Below are 17,911 nucleotides of genomic sequence, written 5' to 3'. Positions count from 1 at the left end.
CTTCTTGCCCCCCAATTAGGGTACCAAAGTTTACCCTAATTGGAAATCCAAGTCACCACCCACTTGTCCTTCATTTTCCACATGTTTGATGAGTCAATAGCCAAATTCCGCCACCTCAGCTCGTTTTTCTTTTCATTAAAGCCAGCTGGACTATCTGCCAAAATAAACTTACTGGGCTGACAAATTGCTACGCGATGATTGCTATAGCAATGCCAGTCAGCAATGATCATTTTTCTGCTCCTTTTTCTCCTTGTCCCAAATATTTCCAAATACCTATTCTTGTATTTTTTCTGCTTAAAACACATAAAAACAATAACATAAGTCTATTTAACACTTACTAACACACACACACTTCCATTTATTACAAAGACACAACAAACTAAACACAATTACATAGTATAGACATTAATTGCTCTACAATTCACATTAAATTCAAGCTTAAAGATATGAAAATAACTCTAAATCTTAGAGTTATCAGTAATCAAATTCAATAGTTTTTTACCTTTGTCTATTTTGACTTCAAATTTTATTGATTTTCTTCATCGCCAGTAGGAGCATGAACAATAAGATGATGAATGATAATCACCTCAAAGGAGAATGAAAGAAATCAAATAAAAATCAGAGGAGAAGGAAAGAAATCGAAGATAAATCAGAGGAGAAGAAGAAAGAATCGCACGATATAGAGAATAGGTGAATTTGGATATTTTGGGTTTGAATTTTATAAATGGAAATATCCTTTATAGGTATTCTATTTTTTCCATTTTTTAAGTTTTTTATTTTTTTTTTCCTAGGTTTTAAGTTTTTTCATTAAATATCCATATATTTTCAAAATGCATTTAAGAAATTCCATATTTATAAAAAAAAAAAAAAAAAAAAAAAAGCCTTTTTTAAAAATATGTATATTTCAAAATTTTATCACCATATTTTTTTGAAAAAGAAGATATATAATTATTTTTTAAAAATACCCAATTTTTTTAAAAAATTCTTATATTATAAATGTTTTAAAATATTTTTTTGTTTAATACTCCGACATATCCACATGTACCAAAAAATGTACTATTAATTATTAGAGCACTCACAATGATTTCTCTTCTCTATCTTTTAAATAATCAATAAAATATAATTTACATAAAAAATACAAATATTAACTTATATTACAAATATACTTTCACAAGTTTCGATAAACTAACTAAATAAAAAAAATTATTTACCAAAATACCATATTGCACACATCATGCATGCATTGATGATGTTATTCATCTACAATGACACTCAACCTTTTTCCTTCTCTTTGCTATACTTTTTTTCCAGATTTCATTTTGATTTATTTCAGCACGATCAAAACAATGATTTTCACCTAAAAATTATTCCATTACAATCTCTAACTACAATTGAAGCTCCATTCTACAATTTTGAAATTCCGTATTTTAATATTCCCAGTTTGATTATTTAATTAAATGATTAATTAAATGCGGAATAATAAAACTGGTACTGAAAACAGTTTTCTGTAGTTCCAGAATACAACTCTATAACTCCAGAGAAACCCAGAAAAACAAACAGTGCATAAAAGTAAAAACACACAAGATTTTTGTACGTGGTTTCAACAATCCTTTCAGATTGTTACTAGTCCACGGGGCCACGCCCAGAGATAAGATTCATTAGATCGGTATCAAAAATACAAAGTAATTGACTTATGCATAAATAGACTCCCTTTTATTGTATGCCGCAAGCTTGATGTATTCCACCTACTAACCGAATCTTGATAAAACTCCAAGAGCTCGAACTCCCTTCGATCACCTTGAAGAGTGCTTGAATCCTCCCGATTCAAGGCTTAAAGGCTATCTCCCAAAAGCCTATACAACCATCTCCCGAAGGTTGTGTGCTTGTATCATCCCGATGCAAGACTTCAAAAGCAATCTCCCGAAAGCTTGTAAAACCCTTCTCCCGAAGGTGCACTGATGTTCTTCTTCGTTGTAGACTTGAATACAGACTCAAGACAATACAAACAACAAATAAACAGAGTAAGCGTAGAACAACTCTTCTCTACAAAACAAAGACACTCTTTCCTTAAGATATGAATACAATTCTAAGTGTGTGAAAGAGATGCAAAACCTAGCTACTATAAGATGTATTTATAATGAATATACATCTCATAGACAGCTTACATTCGGTCTGAACAAGACCTCAACCCACTAGAAACTTCCCTAAAATAATTCTTCAATCAGTCCAGGAATTTCCGTTTCTGTACCTACAAAATCGTGGGCAGTAACTACAACTTTCCTTTTATAGAAAAGGAAAGTTTAGCTCCGGTTTTCTCTTCAGGAAATCTAATCTGAGAAAATGGGAAACTCAACACAAGATCAGATAATTTACACAGCTGGTTAGATAAAAACGAAATGGGTAACCAAACTTACAATTTTTACCTTTTTTCCAAAAATAGGAAAGCTAGACAACTTTCCTTTTAAGTTTGAATACACCAAATAGGAAACCATATTAAAGTATACCAACCGAAATTATACAAAGAATAATAAAATATTTTTGTCAATTAAATATGCCAAAAATGGAATTAACAAATTTTTTTATTTATTGTTTTTTTTTTCGTATATCAAATTCCATATCAATAGTTATCACCCGTTCCTCCTCTTCTCCATCTCTTTTTGTGAAAAAAAACCAATGTTTCTAAGCCTGCAACAATAGGTGTGAAATTGTTGTGTAAAAAAAGTAAAGATAAACACTACAAAAAAATGGATATTCAGCTACAAAAAAATTGGTAGCAAATAATGCCTATTTAGTAGCTAATATACTTTTTGCTACTAACTTTTTTTGGTGGCTACTTCGTAGCTAATACTCCGTTGCTGAAAGTTTTTTGCTACCAAGGCAATTTGTAGCAAATTTGCTACTAATATTTTTGTAGCAAAAAATATCAAATCTAGTAGCAAAATAATTACTTTGAAAGACTACTAAAACTTTTTTAGTACTACATTTTAGTAGCAAATCACCTTAAAATTGGTAACAAATACAACTTTAGTACTTAAAAATATAATAATTCTGCTACTGAAATTTTGTTGCAAAATAAATTTAAATTGAATTGTATGTGATTTTTCAACCAAATTTATATTTAATATTTAATTTTAATTATTCTAGTAATGCAAATTTCTAATTATATATTTGTAGAATTATTAAAAAAATTATTATTAAAATATTTAAACTCACTTTAATAGAATTAATAACTTATATATACATACAATTAGTAAATTGTTGATAATACAAAATCTCTAACATAATCTAACATAATTTAAAATATATAACATAGACAAATCTAAAAAAATCAAATAAATCTTAGATGTTGGCTTATATCCGACCAATTCTGTTAGTACTTCACCAAACATTTTATTTGCTATACAATAGATTGAGCCCTCTTGTGATGCCATTAGTGTAGACTCCCACAACACTCTTCGTGTGTAATTGACCAGATCAAGGTATTCGGCTGCAATAAGGGCTGTTGGGTTCTGAAGGTCAACACCTAAACCAACAACAACATGAAAAGAAATTACTCAATTAACAGTCTACATAAAGGGACTTGGTTTAACTAGAGGACATGAAAAACAAGGGTTGAATTTCAAAGTCTTTTCCCTGATTTTAACTCTACAATGAAAGCTGATCTATGATCAACACAGTGGCATTAAAGCTAGTTACGCTAAGGTACGCATGCCCCAGGTGATTCGAAAAACATGAAGACCTAGGGAAAGAAAAGCAGGAAATCAACAGCATGAAGAAAAAAAAATATACCAGAACAGTAAAGAATCTATAAATATTCACAAAACTATGGTAAAATGTCTATAAATATTTACCAGAAAACAGTGACTTTAAATAGCAGGAGAGCCAAATTTTTAATCAAGAATTGATTTGTTTGATATATGCTGATTGCCTGCCTTTAATGAATTCCAAAATGGTTTTTGCATCTCCATGCTTGACAACTCTCCCATCTTCCATATAGACTGCACCATCTGCATACTCAAGCTCCTCCAAGCGATGTGTCACCCATAATGCTGTAACCTCTTCGGAACTATCTAAAGAGTTCCTTACTGCTTTGATTACCCCAAGCTGGTGTCATAAAAAAATAATAAATAACACACGTAAAAGGATTTGGTCATATATGAAGATTAAGACCATGTATGAAGAGAGCACTAAACTGAGCTACCTGTTAACTAAGACCAGAACATGGACATATTATAACAGGCCATGACACTACATTCAACATAGATTTATACCTGATCAGTTTCATCCAAAAATGTTGTAAGCTCATCCAACAAGAGAACTTTACATGCTTCAGCTAAAGCACCAGCAATAGCAACCCTTTGCTTCTGACCACTGCTAAGATTTTGAACTGACAGCTAAAGCACCAGCAATAGCAACCCTTTGCGTAATTTGACGAGTAAAACTGGAAAATAAAACAAAAATGTTGTTGTTTAAAAAAGAAAAATGAACATAAGCAAAATGGATCTATCACAGTGCATGGATACTATTATATTATGGTACAGTTGAGCAGCACATCTATGTTTTACTACGAATGATGAATAAAAAGAAACAAACCGTCTTATTATGATACATACGTAAACTAGAATCCGTAGCTTTCAAGAATTACAAGTCATTATCTGATTATCTGACTCAATTCTCCTAACTTCTATTCTTATTTTCCTAGTGTGTATACATAGAGGCTACATCACACTTGAAATGTTCCCGTTTTCAATCTTTCTTTTTAACAAATTCACAAATTGCATACTGAATTAGCAGCAACCGAATTCCTCGCAACAAGCTGAAACAGGGAAACTTTCATAACAGATTAAAAAGAAGAAAAAAACACAATATAATGTGAAATCTTTGACCTTAATACTGATGATATCATATAAAACTATACCCCCCTTAAAGATGTTTAACATATAGAATAAGAGAATCTGGGTTGGTAATGTTGGTCATCAAGACACTTGGAGTAATTTCTGTAGATTGTTGTATGGCAATAATGGTCTTGGATCATGGAGTTTGTTAGTGAACATGTTTGAAAAATGTACATAAGAATGGACTATGGAGAGGGAGGAGTTCATGGAGATTTTGCATTGACTTCTGCATTGGCTAAGAAAAAAAAACCAAAAAAGAGTGGAGCATTTGCTGTTTAGAGAGCTGGTGATCTCTCAAATACCAACCACTTTTTATGGTAATGTTCTTGTTGTTTCTTTAATAAACACAGAGAGATTTCATGAACTTCATTATCTTTCTTGCTGGTTTGTTCTTATATTTTCCGTATAGGCTAGTGGTTCCTATCAATCTAAAAGACAACTTCCGCATCACAGAGATGATCAAGAATGATACATGCTTCCAAAAAATTTAGTATATTACATATCATCATGTAATCATAGAAAAGAAACATGACAGTAACACAATTGATTCAGAAAACTACACATTCCTTCAACAAAAATCACCAGTCATAGGTGATAGGTGTAAGTGTAACACAAATTAATTGTTTTGATACATAAAATTGACCTAAAAATCATTATAACAAACTCAAACCTCATGTTATTTTTTATTAAGCAAAAATAAAAATAAAATAACTGATGTTATTTGGTACTGTAAGATGAAAATGCAGCTTCTACATTTCTAGCCAATGAATAAAGAGACAAAAACCATGGTACCATGAAATTAGAACTTTACCAAAGTGTCAAACTGATACAAATAGAAAGTAGAAACAACAAGAAAAAGTCACAATTTGGCATGTTCACACAGCAGAAATGAAAGTTAAAATGGATGTTATCAAGTACAGATTGCCGTAAAGATGATTCAATTCAAAAAATTAGAACTACTTCGTTGTAATGTTTTGCATGCACACAAAATTTTACAGTTAGACCATCAAGAAGGCATCGCTGCTTCGAGAATTCCTGCTCCATGATTCCTACAATCCAGATTCTACCAAAACTAGATTACTAGCTCCCTACCACATATACCATAGCATCATTGATGTCGGATAAATAACTAGTAGTAAGGAATGAACTAAATAAATAAATTTCATGCTACAGTTACTTAAGATTTGTGCAATCAACAAATTAATCATATCAATGCTAAGAGATGCTAGAACAAAATAATCACACAACTCTATAATGCTGGTAAAATTCTTTACCTCTTGATCTACTATTGTTATCCGTCGGAGTCCAATTTAGATTGAAGGAAAGCTCTGGGTAACAGCAGCGGCAACAAGATTTCTAAGATTAGCAACACCTTAGCAAAATAGAGAAAACAAGAAACTATACAATATGGTTAAGTTACGGAGTTCATAAATCAAAACAAGTATTCCATAAAAGCTATAAACGTTTTAGTTAGCCAACTTTCATATTTCATAAATAAATATATTGTCAAGTGTCAAATGTGTACTATATTTATATATGAATGTATATACACAAATGAATGGATAAGTATGTAATGTATTTCCAGTATTATTTATATTAGAGCACTAGCAGTAGTATAATTAATGTGACCAACTGTGTATATTCATTTAAGCTAACTAATTTGCTGCTTTACTTTTCATTTGAGCTAACAGTAGGATACGTACCTTCCTCGATTGGCAACCTTAGTTTTTTTTCAAGTTCTTGATCTTTCAAACAACAGCTTCCAAGGAGAAGTACCTGAAAAAAATTGAGACTCTTTATATGTGATAGATTAGCTGAGTTACCTTACAACTTTGCTGACTTGACAATGAGTTGAGGAGCATTCTAACCCATGCATTTTCACTGGACATATCCTTCTTTCCATCTTTCTTCTCTTCCTTTGGCGGGCCAATACTCACAATTGTAGCAGAGTTCCATTCGGAGAAAAAACGACATTCAAGCGATGACCCCCAATGCAAAAGTCTTCCCCTCCAGAAATTGAAGTGTAGCCAAGTGACCAGTCATCTGTAATAATACAAAGACAAATGCCAGAAAAAATAAGCTCTGAAGAATATATATAAAGCATTATGTTCTGTTTTAATATGAGCTTCAAGAAATAAGAAAAAACTATATATCTGGACTGAGAAGAGAATGAAAAATGTGCCATTTTATAACTTTCAGATCCAATGATTTGTACTGTTAATCATACTGAAAATCATTAGCCATCACTCTAATAAAATCATAAAAGATCCCAAAATCGGAGATAAGGGGCCACTGTATAAGGATTTAGGCCAGTGTTCCCACAATAAATAATATTACCACTTGTTGGCAAGAGATCATCAAGCCTCTGCCATGAAATTTTCTGCAAACCCATAATAAATAAGAACTTCCTCTCAACACTAGAACCAATGCTGTAAATTAGACTGGAAAATTCTTATGTAGAGATAATGAAGAAAAATAAAATTGATTAGGCATGTAATGCAGGGTATTCTATTAACTAGCATATAGAGCAACTCACTCTTTATTAAAGAGAAGAATTTCTCCTACACAGGTGGGATCCTTGCTCATACTAAATTACAGAATGTCACCCTACATAGGAATAAAAAATTTATCATGTAAACCAAACAAAAAGGTAAAAGAAAACAAGTTATGTCTACATTAAACTAGCATCATGACAAATTTTATGCATATATGGGACAAATAACTTAGAGAAATTTTTCTACCACATATATTAGTTTGAATTCTTAGACTTCTGCAGAAAAGAACAATGTAAACTCATGGTGTGAGACTTTATGCTAGAGAGAGGTGGGAGAGCATAATCATATCAATTTAAGCATGGGATAATCCAAAACTCACCTAGCAAAGCATTTAAACTCTTGGCAATGGAAATATAGCTTGGAATAGTCACAAGTGGCAACTTTCATATGATTTTCATAACCAATTTGTTTCAATATACTATCTGCATATGAAAAGGAGAATGTCACCAAACCATTCACATAGCCATAAACTTAAGCCTTATGCCAACAATACCACTATATCGATTGATGGCCATGAAGAGATAACACTACAAAGATTAATGTCTCTCATGGAATATATACAACAGATAACCACAACAAATGACTACATTGATGCACCAGATAATGTAGAGCAACAAACACTAGGACTTTTTATTCCACAAACTATGCAGAGCAACATCCAACCTTTTTCACAGCAGAAACGTCATCATAGCAGCAGTAGGTGACAAAAATTAAATCAAAAATTCAGTTTAATTTTTGATCAAAAATTAATTTTTCAGTTTAATTAATGTATTTTTAAATTAAAAATTATACCTATAAATAATTAAACCACAAATGTAGAACATTTTAGTTATAAAATTAACAAACAACTTAAGAATATTAAATTTAATTTATCCAAAAATAAAGGAAAAAAAGACGTATATCCTAGCAAAAATTTATTATAGGATTTAAAATAAGATAAAAACATTAATTATAAACAAACAATCTGGACAGAATAATTTAAATTTAAATTTCAAAAAAAGATAAGTATCCCACAAAACAAGGTTAAAAAATAACAAAAATTTCAAAAATTAAAATTTGAATTTGGTTTTTAAATAAATACGTGTATGTATATATATACCATACATTAATTTTTATCGTCATTTTTTTTTCTTTACTCTATTCACATTCACTGTTAACGATTTTTTTTTCTCTCAAAAACCTTAATTTGCCTCAACAGCCTCAACAAATCTAAAGAGCAATTAAGTGCCATAGTTGTATAAAGGTATGAGCTAAATGATATTTGATATATATCATGATTGACTTTATAATCTTGCATTGATTGGATTGTTAATTAAAAAATCCTTTCAGGTGTTTCAACAGGTTAGGTGTTTCAAAGAATTTCAAAAAGGATACAAGGAGTGGGTACATACAAACAGGTTTGAATAAATTTCTATCCTATTTTTTTAAAACAGAAACTCTTAATCCTTTAAAAAAGAATACAATCAGAACAATTGTATTGAAAAAAATTGTTTCAACTTTTCAAAAGAATATGTATTAGTTTAGAATATAGTGGAGCGTTTTCTTAGGCATAAAGTATTAGATAATTGTGTGTGTTGTCATAACTAAATTTGCCTCATTAAGTCAAAAGACTCATTACAAGCATAATATATCCACACAGAAGCAACAAAATCTAATCATATAAACAAAATAAGCAACTAAACAAAATAACCCAGCACAAATTTATCAACCCCAATATCATCACAATCACAGAAACAGAGAAACAGAGTCGAAAAAAATTTCCAAGATATAATCAATAATGCATAATTACCGAAGGGAGAGTGCAAAGGAGAACTCCTCCTCGTGTATGTTCTAGGTTTATTTGCCTCTGATGGGATTCCATCACTCCTAAACTCATTTCTCCATTTTCGATGATGACCACGGGATATCAATGCTTTTAAACCACTAAACCATACTTCAGCTTCATCTTTATCTTTGCAAATCTAGAAGAATGATAGCAAGAGAATACAGTAAAGTTTAAGATGAGTTATCTAAAAACTAAAACCATACAGTAGTAAAGCTATAGCCTTAAAATAATTAGAGAATGATAGCTATAGCCTAACCTAATTACTACTGACCTGATAATCCTTATAAAGCTTCTGAAGCTTCACCGCAGCACTAGCTAATTCGTCACGCGTCGTCGAATCGCCAGCAACGGTGACATCCTCCTGGTCGACTACAGGAGCCTCGCTGCCATTTGAAGTAACTTGCTGAAATAGAGCAGTTTTAGGTGTAGTGTTTGATAAATGAGAGGGAGATTTAGGCAGAGATGAGAGGGAAAGACAGCAATTTTAGCAGAGGGAGATTTAGGATGTGTTTATGGTTTAGGCAAAAGAATAAGAGAGAGCTTTGTGACCACTCGAGCACTGCCTGTGCAGGCGAATGGAGCAAACGAGAAGGGAGCTTTGAGAGGGATTTTAGGTTTAGGTTAGGCGGCAGGGGAGGCTTAGCTTTTGGGAGTTTAGGGTTTGTGTGGTAAAGCTATAGCTAGCTTCTTTAATTATTATTTTATTTATTATTATTATTATTATTTTAAAATTAGAGATATACTGGACTAGCCTTAAAAAAAATAAGGTATTAATCCATGTACAACTAAACTTTTTTTTTTTTGCTTTTTGTTTTTGTTGCTCCAGAATTCGCCCAAAATACGTGGACCAGTCGATAGGGGACACGTGGACCAGATAACTTGTAAACATTTGCTAAGCCTTTGTGCGCCACAAGGAAGCACTGTTAGCATGGGTCCCGGAGGAGGCACCCGGAGTACAAGGTACTCCCGGAAGCTTGCATAGCGCGAAGGCTCTCCGGGATGTGTCAGGTCTCTCTCGAGCAATCAAGTCGCATTTAATGCTGCATGGGAGGAAGCGTGTTGGGACTGTAACACGCAATAAAGTCTGACGGCACAACCCCCAAACAAAAATAAGCATAAAGAATGATCATTTAAGTCTAGCGACGGCTACTCTGCGAAGAGTCACGTCAATCACAAGGCAAAAAGGACATTCTTCATAAAAACCCTACAGCACCTAGGGATTTGACCATGCATCACCCATGGTATATGTATTGGAAATGCCCAACTTTATGGATACTTACAGATACATGTGTAAGAACAATTCTAGGGATTACCCCACCAAAACACTATAAATACCCCCTCAAAGCTCATTTAATGGGGTCGAGAATCTTGGTTTGCAAAAGAGCAAGAAGAGAAAATACTCACCAAGAACATTCTCTGTATTTAAGAGAAAGACATTCTCTCAAGTGTGGAATCTGTATTAAATACATCCATTAATAACAGAGACTCGTGGACTAAGGCTCATTAACGCCCCAACCACGTAAAAAATCTTCATCTCACTTTCTTACAGCTCTTTATTATAATCATATTTTAATAGTTGTCGAAAATCTCGGTCAACAGTTTTCAAAAGTATCATTTTAGAAATAAGAACAAAATAATTTTTAAAGTTTTAAACACATATCACATATCACATCACATTTAGTTAGTATTTTTTAAAAATAATATTGTCCAAAAGTGATTTTGTTTAAAAAAAACAAAAAAGTTATTTTTAAAATTCTTGTTTTTTATAACTTTATTTTTTAAAAACTGTTTCTAAAAAATAAGGTCAAACAAACTTTATGTTTTTAAAAACTAAAAATAATTCTTAATCACGATGTCAAACATGCACTAGAAATATGATCATAATTATTATTTTTTTAAAAAAATAGGAATTATCAAAAATTAAATGCTTATGTTGATTTTTTTAAAAAAAACAAATATTTATGTAAATCTCATTCATATTTGGTCTACTCTCTTTTTAATATTTTAAATTTTGATTTAAATGTATTAACTTTTATAAACAAAAATTGTAGTGTTTATTAAGTCAGAAATTCAATCACACATGGAAAAAAATTAATAAAATTAGATTTAATTGTGATTTTAATTTTTTGTTATTTAAAATTTCTTACTTCCAATGTTGATCCATAGATAGATATTTCCTCTTCTTCTACCATAATTTATAATTGGTATTGCTCTAGTATTCTCTACATTAATATGAAATATTTTTTCTTGTAGTATAATCCATCGTGTTTATCGAAAGATAAAATAAAAAATGATAGATAAGAACTGGATTTTCCAAAAGGATAGATTATCGGTGGAGTATTTCGATGGACTTAAGAATTTTCTTAAATTATCATCCTTTCACTTGAATGATGAAAATAAGATTCGATGTCCATGTGTTTCATGTATGAACTTATACTATTATGACTTGGAGACGATTAAGCGCCATATATTTGTAAGAGGATTTTATACAAAATATGTTTTATGGGAGTTCCACGAGGAAGATATCACAGAAATACACGAGGATGAAGAGAATGCAGAATCAATCGTTGAGGAAGACAACACATTATATGATAGTGATGATGAAGATGATGACGATATGATACCAGCATTAGAGGATTTAGCTAATCAATCTCATAGAAATAGTGATTTTGTGAACCTTGGAGATTCAAATGGCGACAACAATGCAAGGAATTCATTACCTAACTTATTTGCTGAAGCTGAAAAGGAGTTGTACCCCGGATGCACAGTATTCTCGAGCTTAACATTTATTGTTAATCTAATGCACATTAAAGTGATGTGTGATTGGAGTAACAAATCATTTGATCTGTTGTTGGACTTACTTTGGAAAGCATTTCCCAAAGACAATAAGATTCCACGGTCATATTACGAGGCTAAGAAGATGTTGCGTGATCTTGGTTTAAGATATGAAACCATTCATGTATGTAAGGACAATTGTGCTTTATTTTGGAAAGAGAATGAAAATGCTGAAAGATGTCCTGTATGTGATCATGAACGATACAAATTTCAAGGAACTAAAGGCAAGAAGATCCCATACAAAAAGATGCAATATTTTCCCATAACTCCACGTCTACAACGACTTTTTATGTCTCGCCATACATCAACTGATATGAGGTGGCATAAGGAAGAACGTGTTGATACTGATGGTGAACTTAGACACCCAGCTGATGCAGAAGTCTGGAAGGATTTCGATCGACAATATCCTAATTTTGCAAAAGAAACTAGAAATGTTAGGTTGGGATTTGCAACAGATGGATTCAATCCATTCGGTGATTTATCAAACGCACATAGTATGTGGCCAGTGTTGCTAATGCCATATAACATGCCTCCATGGAAATGTATGAAACGAGAATTCGTAATGATGGCATTACTAATTCCAGGACCCAGTGCTCCAGGAAAAGACATAGATGTCTTTTTACGACCTCTAATTGATGAGCTCAAGGAATTATGGGAAAATGGGGTGCGTACTTTTGATATTGTTGACCAAGAATATTTTACAATGCGTGCTGCAGTATTATGGACGATTAATGATTTTCCAGCATATGGTACTGTGTCTGGGTATAGCACTCAAGGGTATAAGGCTTGTCCTGTTTGTGAGGAAGACACATCTTCATTTCGAGTAAGAGGAAAAACATGTTTCATGGGTCATCGTCGATATTTGAGTCTGAACCACCAATGGCGCAATGATAAAGAGTACGATGGCACAATTGAAAGACGTTTGGCTCTAAGAATTTTAACAGGAGATGAAATCTTGGACAAAGTAAAAGGTTTATGGAAATGTAGGCCAGGGAAAAATGATAAGATCATTAAGGAAGATAAGCAACAAATGAAGGATGCATCTTATGAAAACAAAACAAACTGGAGGCGAAAAAGTATTTTGTGGGAGTTAGAATACTGGCCTAAGTTAAAACTAAGACATAAGATGTGATGCATATTGAAAAAAATATATGTGAGAGTGTGGTCGGTACAATATTTAGTATCGATGGGAAGTCTAAGGATACTGAAAAGGCAAGACTTGATTTACAAGACTTAAATATTCGGAAGCAGCTACACATGAAAAAGAAAGGGAATAAATGGTTGAAACCAGTAGCATGTTATACACTATCGGCAAAGGAACGACAAGAATTTTGTACGTTCATAAAATCTGTAAAATTTCCTGATGGATATGCAGGAAATATTTCTCGAAATGTTAACATGAAAGATGGAAAATTATTTGGGTTGAAAAGCCATGATTGTCATATCTTACTGCAAAGGTTGTTACCTATTGGCTTAAGGCCATATTTGAATAAAAAGGTGATGGATGCAATTGCTGAGTTATCATTGTTCTTTAGAAAACTATGTGCGAGGACATTAAATGTGAAAGACTTAGATGAATTGGAAGAGGGCATTGTACTTACCTTATGTAAATTGGAAAGTATTTTTCCTCCTGCTTTCTTTGATGTGATGATTCATCTTGCGGTGCATTTGCCATTAGAAGCTAAGTTGGGAGGTCCAGTACAAATGCGATGGATGTATTCAATCGAAAGGTATCATAAATTGTATTTTAGTTAAATTTGTATTATTCGATAATTGTTGAGTACAATATTTTAAAATTATACATTGAAAACATAATAAATTTCAGGGAATTAGGTCATTTAAAGAAATATGTAAAGAACAAAGCTCGACCTGAAGGTTGTATTGCTCAAGGATACATTATTACCGAGGCATTAAATTTTTGTTCCATGTATCTTCGTGGAATAGAGACACGATTTAATCGCCCTGATCGTAATTCTGAAAACCTTGGCGTCAGAAAAGAATCTACCTTGTCTATATTCAACATGCCTACAAGACCATTTGGCAAACAATCATCTTTCACACTAACTCAAGAGGAACGAAACCAAGTTCAATGGTACATTTTGAATAATTGTCCTGAGTTAGACACATACTTAACGTAAGTTAATTTGTTTTTTCTTCCCAAATATTATAATATTTATGTTTTAGCATAAAATTAATATTTCATAGTACTTGTTATGAAAACAGAGAACATAGATTATTCTTACAATCTCAAGGATTTTCCGACATTGACCAAGTACAAAAAAATAAATTTTCAAGATGGTTTGAAAATAAAGTAAGTATAAAATATAAATTAAAATATCTTATAACATAAATTTGTGTTTGCATCATAAAATGACAATATGAAATTTGAAATATTCACAGATAAAAAAAATGAACGAAACAACTTCTGGTCAAGCAAGAGAAGATTTGTATGCAATTGCGGTGCAACTCGATTTGTTGGTTTGTTCATATGATGGTTGTATGGTTAATGGAGTTCGATATCATACAAAAAGTCGAGATGAAAAACGTACAACTCAAAATCATGGTGTTTTGGTTGAAGCAGAATATGAAGGAAAAATGTGTAATTTTTACGGCGTCATTGATGAAATTTGGGAAGTACACTACCTCTATTGGAATACAGTTGTATTGTTCAAATGTTCTTGGTACAATACCAATGGGAATAAAATGTATACTGAGTATCACTTTACTAGTATAAACATTAGCTCAAAATGGTTTGAAGATGAACCATTTGTTCTTGCTAATCAAGTATGTTCAGTCTTTTATTTAGATGATATTAAAAAAAAATAAAGATTGGAAAGTAGTGCAGAAAGTGAATCATCGCCACATTTGGGAAATACCACCAAAGCGTATCATGGTGAAGATGATGATGAAGATCCCACTATCATCGGTTCTGAAGCATATCAAGAAGAATTTTCGAATAATATTGATTTAAATTTTGATTCAACAATAAGTAATATCAATCTTATTCGGGATGATATCGAAGATATAGAATGTGATGATGGAGTATTTAGTGATATTCCAATAAATCACAATGATGATACAGAAGAAGAACTGTAACTTGATGATTCTGAAGATATAATATTGAGTGATAAAACTAATTAAGTATAAAGTGCGTCAATTTTTTGTTTTTTTAATTTTTCAATATAAAAATTTGTTACATGCAATACTAATTAATTTTGTATTTTTCAGCTTTACAGTCATGTCAAATAAGAAGTCACGTGATCTACCATTAAGCCGTACAAGGTCATTTGGTCCAAAGAAGACATATAATAATGATTCAACATCTACAAAATCTCCACCTCCTGTGCCTTGTTCTCCAAATGAAGATTCAACAACACCATCTGATGATGAAATTCAAGAATTGTTAGGTACAACCGTTCATACATGCATGACTTAATTAAGATAATATATACATAAATATAGTTATATCACAAATTATATTGTAATTATGGACAGAGTCAAAGAAGAACACCCGTGGCCCTACTCGTGGGGATGGAGTTAGACGTTCATCAAAAAATGATACAAGTAAGAAAATAATTTCTTATAGGAAAGGTGAACTTAGAGTGTATGGGCCAAATGCAACTATATTTGGAAACACTGTTGGTGTAAAAGTACGTCATCATGCTCCACTTCAGTATAGTGGTTGGGCCAAAATTCCTCCAGAAGATAAGAAAGCTGTATATGCTCGCATCATGGTATACATATTTATAATACAATTTTTATGTACATAAAGCTATAATTTTATAATTCATTTAATAATTATCTTTTTTAGGACATCTTTGACATAGATTTTAAAAAAGATCCATACCTCGAAACTATTTGCAATCACTATTGTCAAGAGAGATATAGGGGCTACCGTAACAAATGCCACAGTAAATACAAATCTCTTATCGAGGAAGGTAAAAATCCATTAGAAAATCGACCTAAAAAGTTGGTGCTAACAGACGAAGACTCGGGAATGGATGTGTAAAAACTGTTTTTCTAATGAAGAATGGAAGGTATCATAATATTTCTTCAATTTGTACACATTTAATACTTTTAAATTCTTAATACTGAAATGAAATATGTTATGTAGAAAAAGTCACGGTGTTCTAAAAATAGAGCAAAAGTTTCTTTTATGCATTCCGGTGGAACAAAATCCTTTATTCAATACTTACATGAAGAGGTAGTATTTTTTTCGTATAATAGCATTAAAATATTATTATATTTTAATTTTATTTATTATTTAAATGTATTACAGAAATCAAAACAAAGCATAGGTGATGAAGTACAACAACAAACTATGAAGTGTGGAGAGATCGAAATGTTTCGAAAAACTCATTATACGATTGAGAATGGATGGATCAACGAAATAGCCAAGGAAAAATATGTATGTTAACTTTAAAAGTTAGTAATTTTATTTAATCGTTTTTGTAAAAGTAATAATTCATTATTTTATTGTTATTGTAGAATGAAATGGTTGAGTTGCGACGAGATAAACTTATTCAATTTGAAGATGGCTTGCTACTAGTAGTTGATGAGGCTGCTATATATAGGCAGGTGTTAGGTGAAGGAAAATACGGTTGGTTACGAGGTTTAGGTCCTACACCTGGAAAAAAGATCTCAGTGGAATTATCATCCAAACATAAAGAGATTGAAGAAGAACGTTTGGACAAATTAGAGAAAATCATTGAAGATCTAAGGAAGGACCAAGATAATAATGTTGCAAGAATCGTTCAAGAGAATATGAAAATATTCTATGAATCAAAACAAGGCAGATTATTAGAGGAACGATCATCAGAGTCACCAATCAGAATTCCATCAATGGTTTCATTAGAACATAAATTTACTCTTACATATTTTTTTTCATGTATTTAAAATAAATTATAACAATTTTTTTTTTATTCACGATAAACAAAATAGTTTTTTCACGCAACTGGAGCCAAGTAAAGAAAAAGATCAACCCTCATCCTCACAAAAACCCACTAAATCGTCCTCAAATTTAGAAGAAGTGCGAGATTCTCCAATTAAATTTGAGATTCCTAAGGACACTCCAAAGGGTGTAAAAGCTGCATTACTAGCTGTTCGATTTATAAAAGCTTCACACACTTTTTCCATGGTCATAGACCCAGAAATTTTGGATAATGATGAATATTTACATATTTCACCTATCGATGTAATTCATCTAGGCACTATGAAACGGATTGGAGCTGCTTGCATAGTATTTTACATTAGGTAAAAAATTTATCTTTAAATTACACTTAATGCACTAAATAATATTTTTTCCTTATTAATCTAATTGTAATATTTAGGATCTTACATGAAAAGTTGGTGAAGGCAAATCGAGCACAATATTTTCGTTTCTTTCATCCAATTTTAGCTTTGGATTCATGTCGAAGCACAAAATGCAATGACAATGGCAAGTATCGCATGGAAGGAACAAAAGCGGGACAATTTTGGTTGCTTTCTCGTTAATACCGGGTAAGAATTATTTAGTTAACTATTTATGTAATCAATATATTTGACTTACATATAATATCTTACTTTGGTGGTCAACAGAGACCATTGGATGCTAGCAATTATTGATGTATTGCGTGAAACATGTTATTGGCTTGACTCAATTGGATTACCCCCGCCTAATAAAATTAAATCTCTAATGGCAATGTAAGTTAAATAATATTATGGTTTAGTCTAATTTAATTTTTATTTTTTAAATTATTTTAATATTTCTTTTGTTTATTAGGACTTTTGATTACTACAATGCTTCCAAGAATAGGCGTGCC

The 17,911-nt window shown here is 31.7% G+C and overlaps 1 protein-coding gene and 1 long non-coding RNA gene across 2 annotated transcripts; both read right to left on the bottom strand.

Annotated features, from left to right (window-relative positions):
- Window positions 1–3,532: 3,532 nt before the first annotated feature.
- On the bottom strand, window positions 3,533–7,287 carry LOC133031510 (ABC transporter I family member 10-like). The gene is made up of 6 exons (XM_061105043.1): window positions 7,233–7,287; window positions 6,833–6,938; window positions 5,070–5,130; window positions 4,784–4,816; window positions 4,272–4,394; window positions 3,533–4,104 (listed from the first exon to the last, which is right to left on the bottom strand). The coding sequence occupies exons 1-6, from the start codon at window positions 7,285–7,287 to the stop codon at window positions 3,895–3,897; spliced, it is 588 nt and encodes a 195-aa protein (XP_060961026.1). The 3' UTR covers window positions 3,533–3,894.
- A 1,951-nt stretch (window positions 7,288–9,238) lies between these two features.
- Window positions 9,239–10,066, bottom strand: LOC115720299 (uncharacterized). Its single transcript, XR_009683323.1, has 2 exons — window positions 9,547–10,066; window positions 9,239–9,411 (listed from the first exon to the last, which is right to left on the bottom strand). It is a non-coding gene; the product is annotated as an uncharacterized LOC115720299 (long non-coding RNA).
- Window positions 10,067–17,911: the final 7,845 nt, after the last annotated feature.

Source organism: Cannabis sativa, chromosome 1 (assembly GCF_029168945.1).
Source record: "Cannabis sativa cultivar Pink pepper isolate KNU-18-1 chromosome 1, ASM2916894v1, whole genome shotgun sequence".
Taxonomy (NCBI): Eukaryota; Viridiplantae; Streptophyta; class Magnoliopsida; order Rosales; family Cannabaceae; genus Cannabis; species Cannabis sativa.
Note: the sequence above shows the minus strand (reverse complement) of the source record. Positions and strands in the feature narration are given on the sequence as shown.

Coding starts and splice junctions, on each gene's coding strand:
- LOC133031510 (XM_061105043.1), bottom strand. CDS start 7,287: ATGGGTTTGCAGAAAATTTCATGGCAGAGGCTTGATGATCTCTTGCCA. Junction 6,939..7,232: donor TGATCTCTTGCCAACAAGTG/GTAATATTATTT, acceptor GTATTATTACAG/ATGACTGGTCACTTGGCTAC. Junction 4,395..4,783: donor ATTCGGTTGCTGCTAATTCA/GTATGCAATTTG, acceptor CTGGTGCTTTAG/CTGTCAGTTCAAAATCTTAG.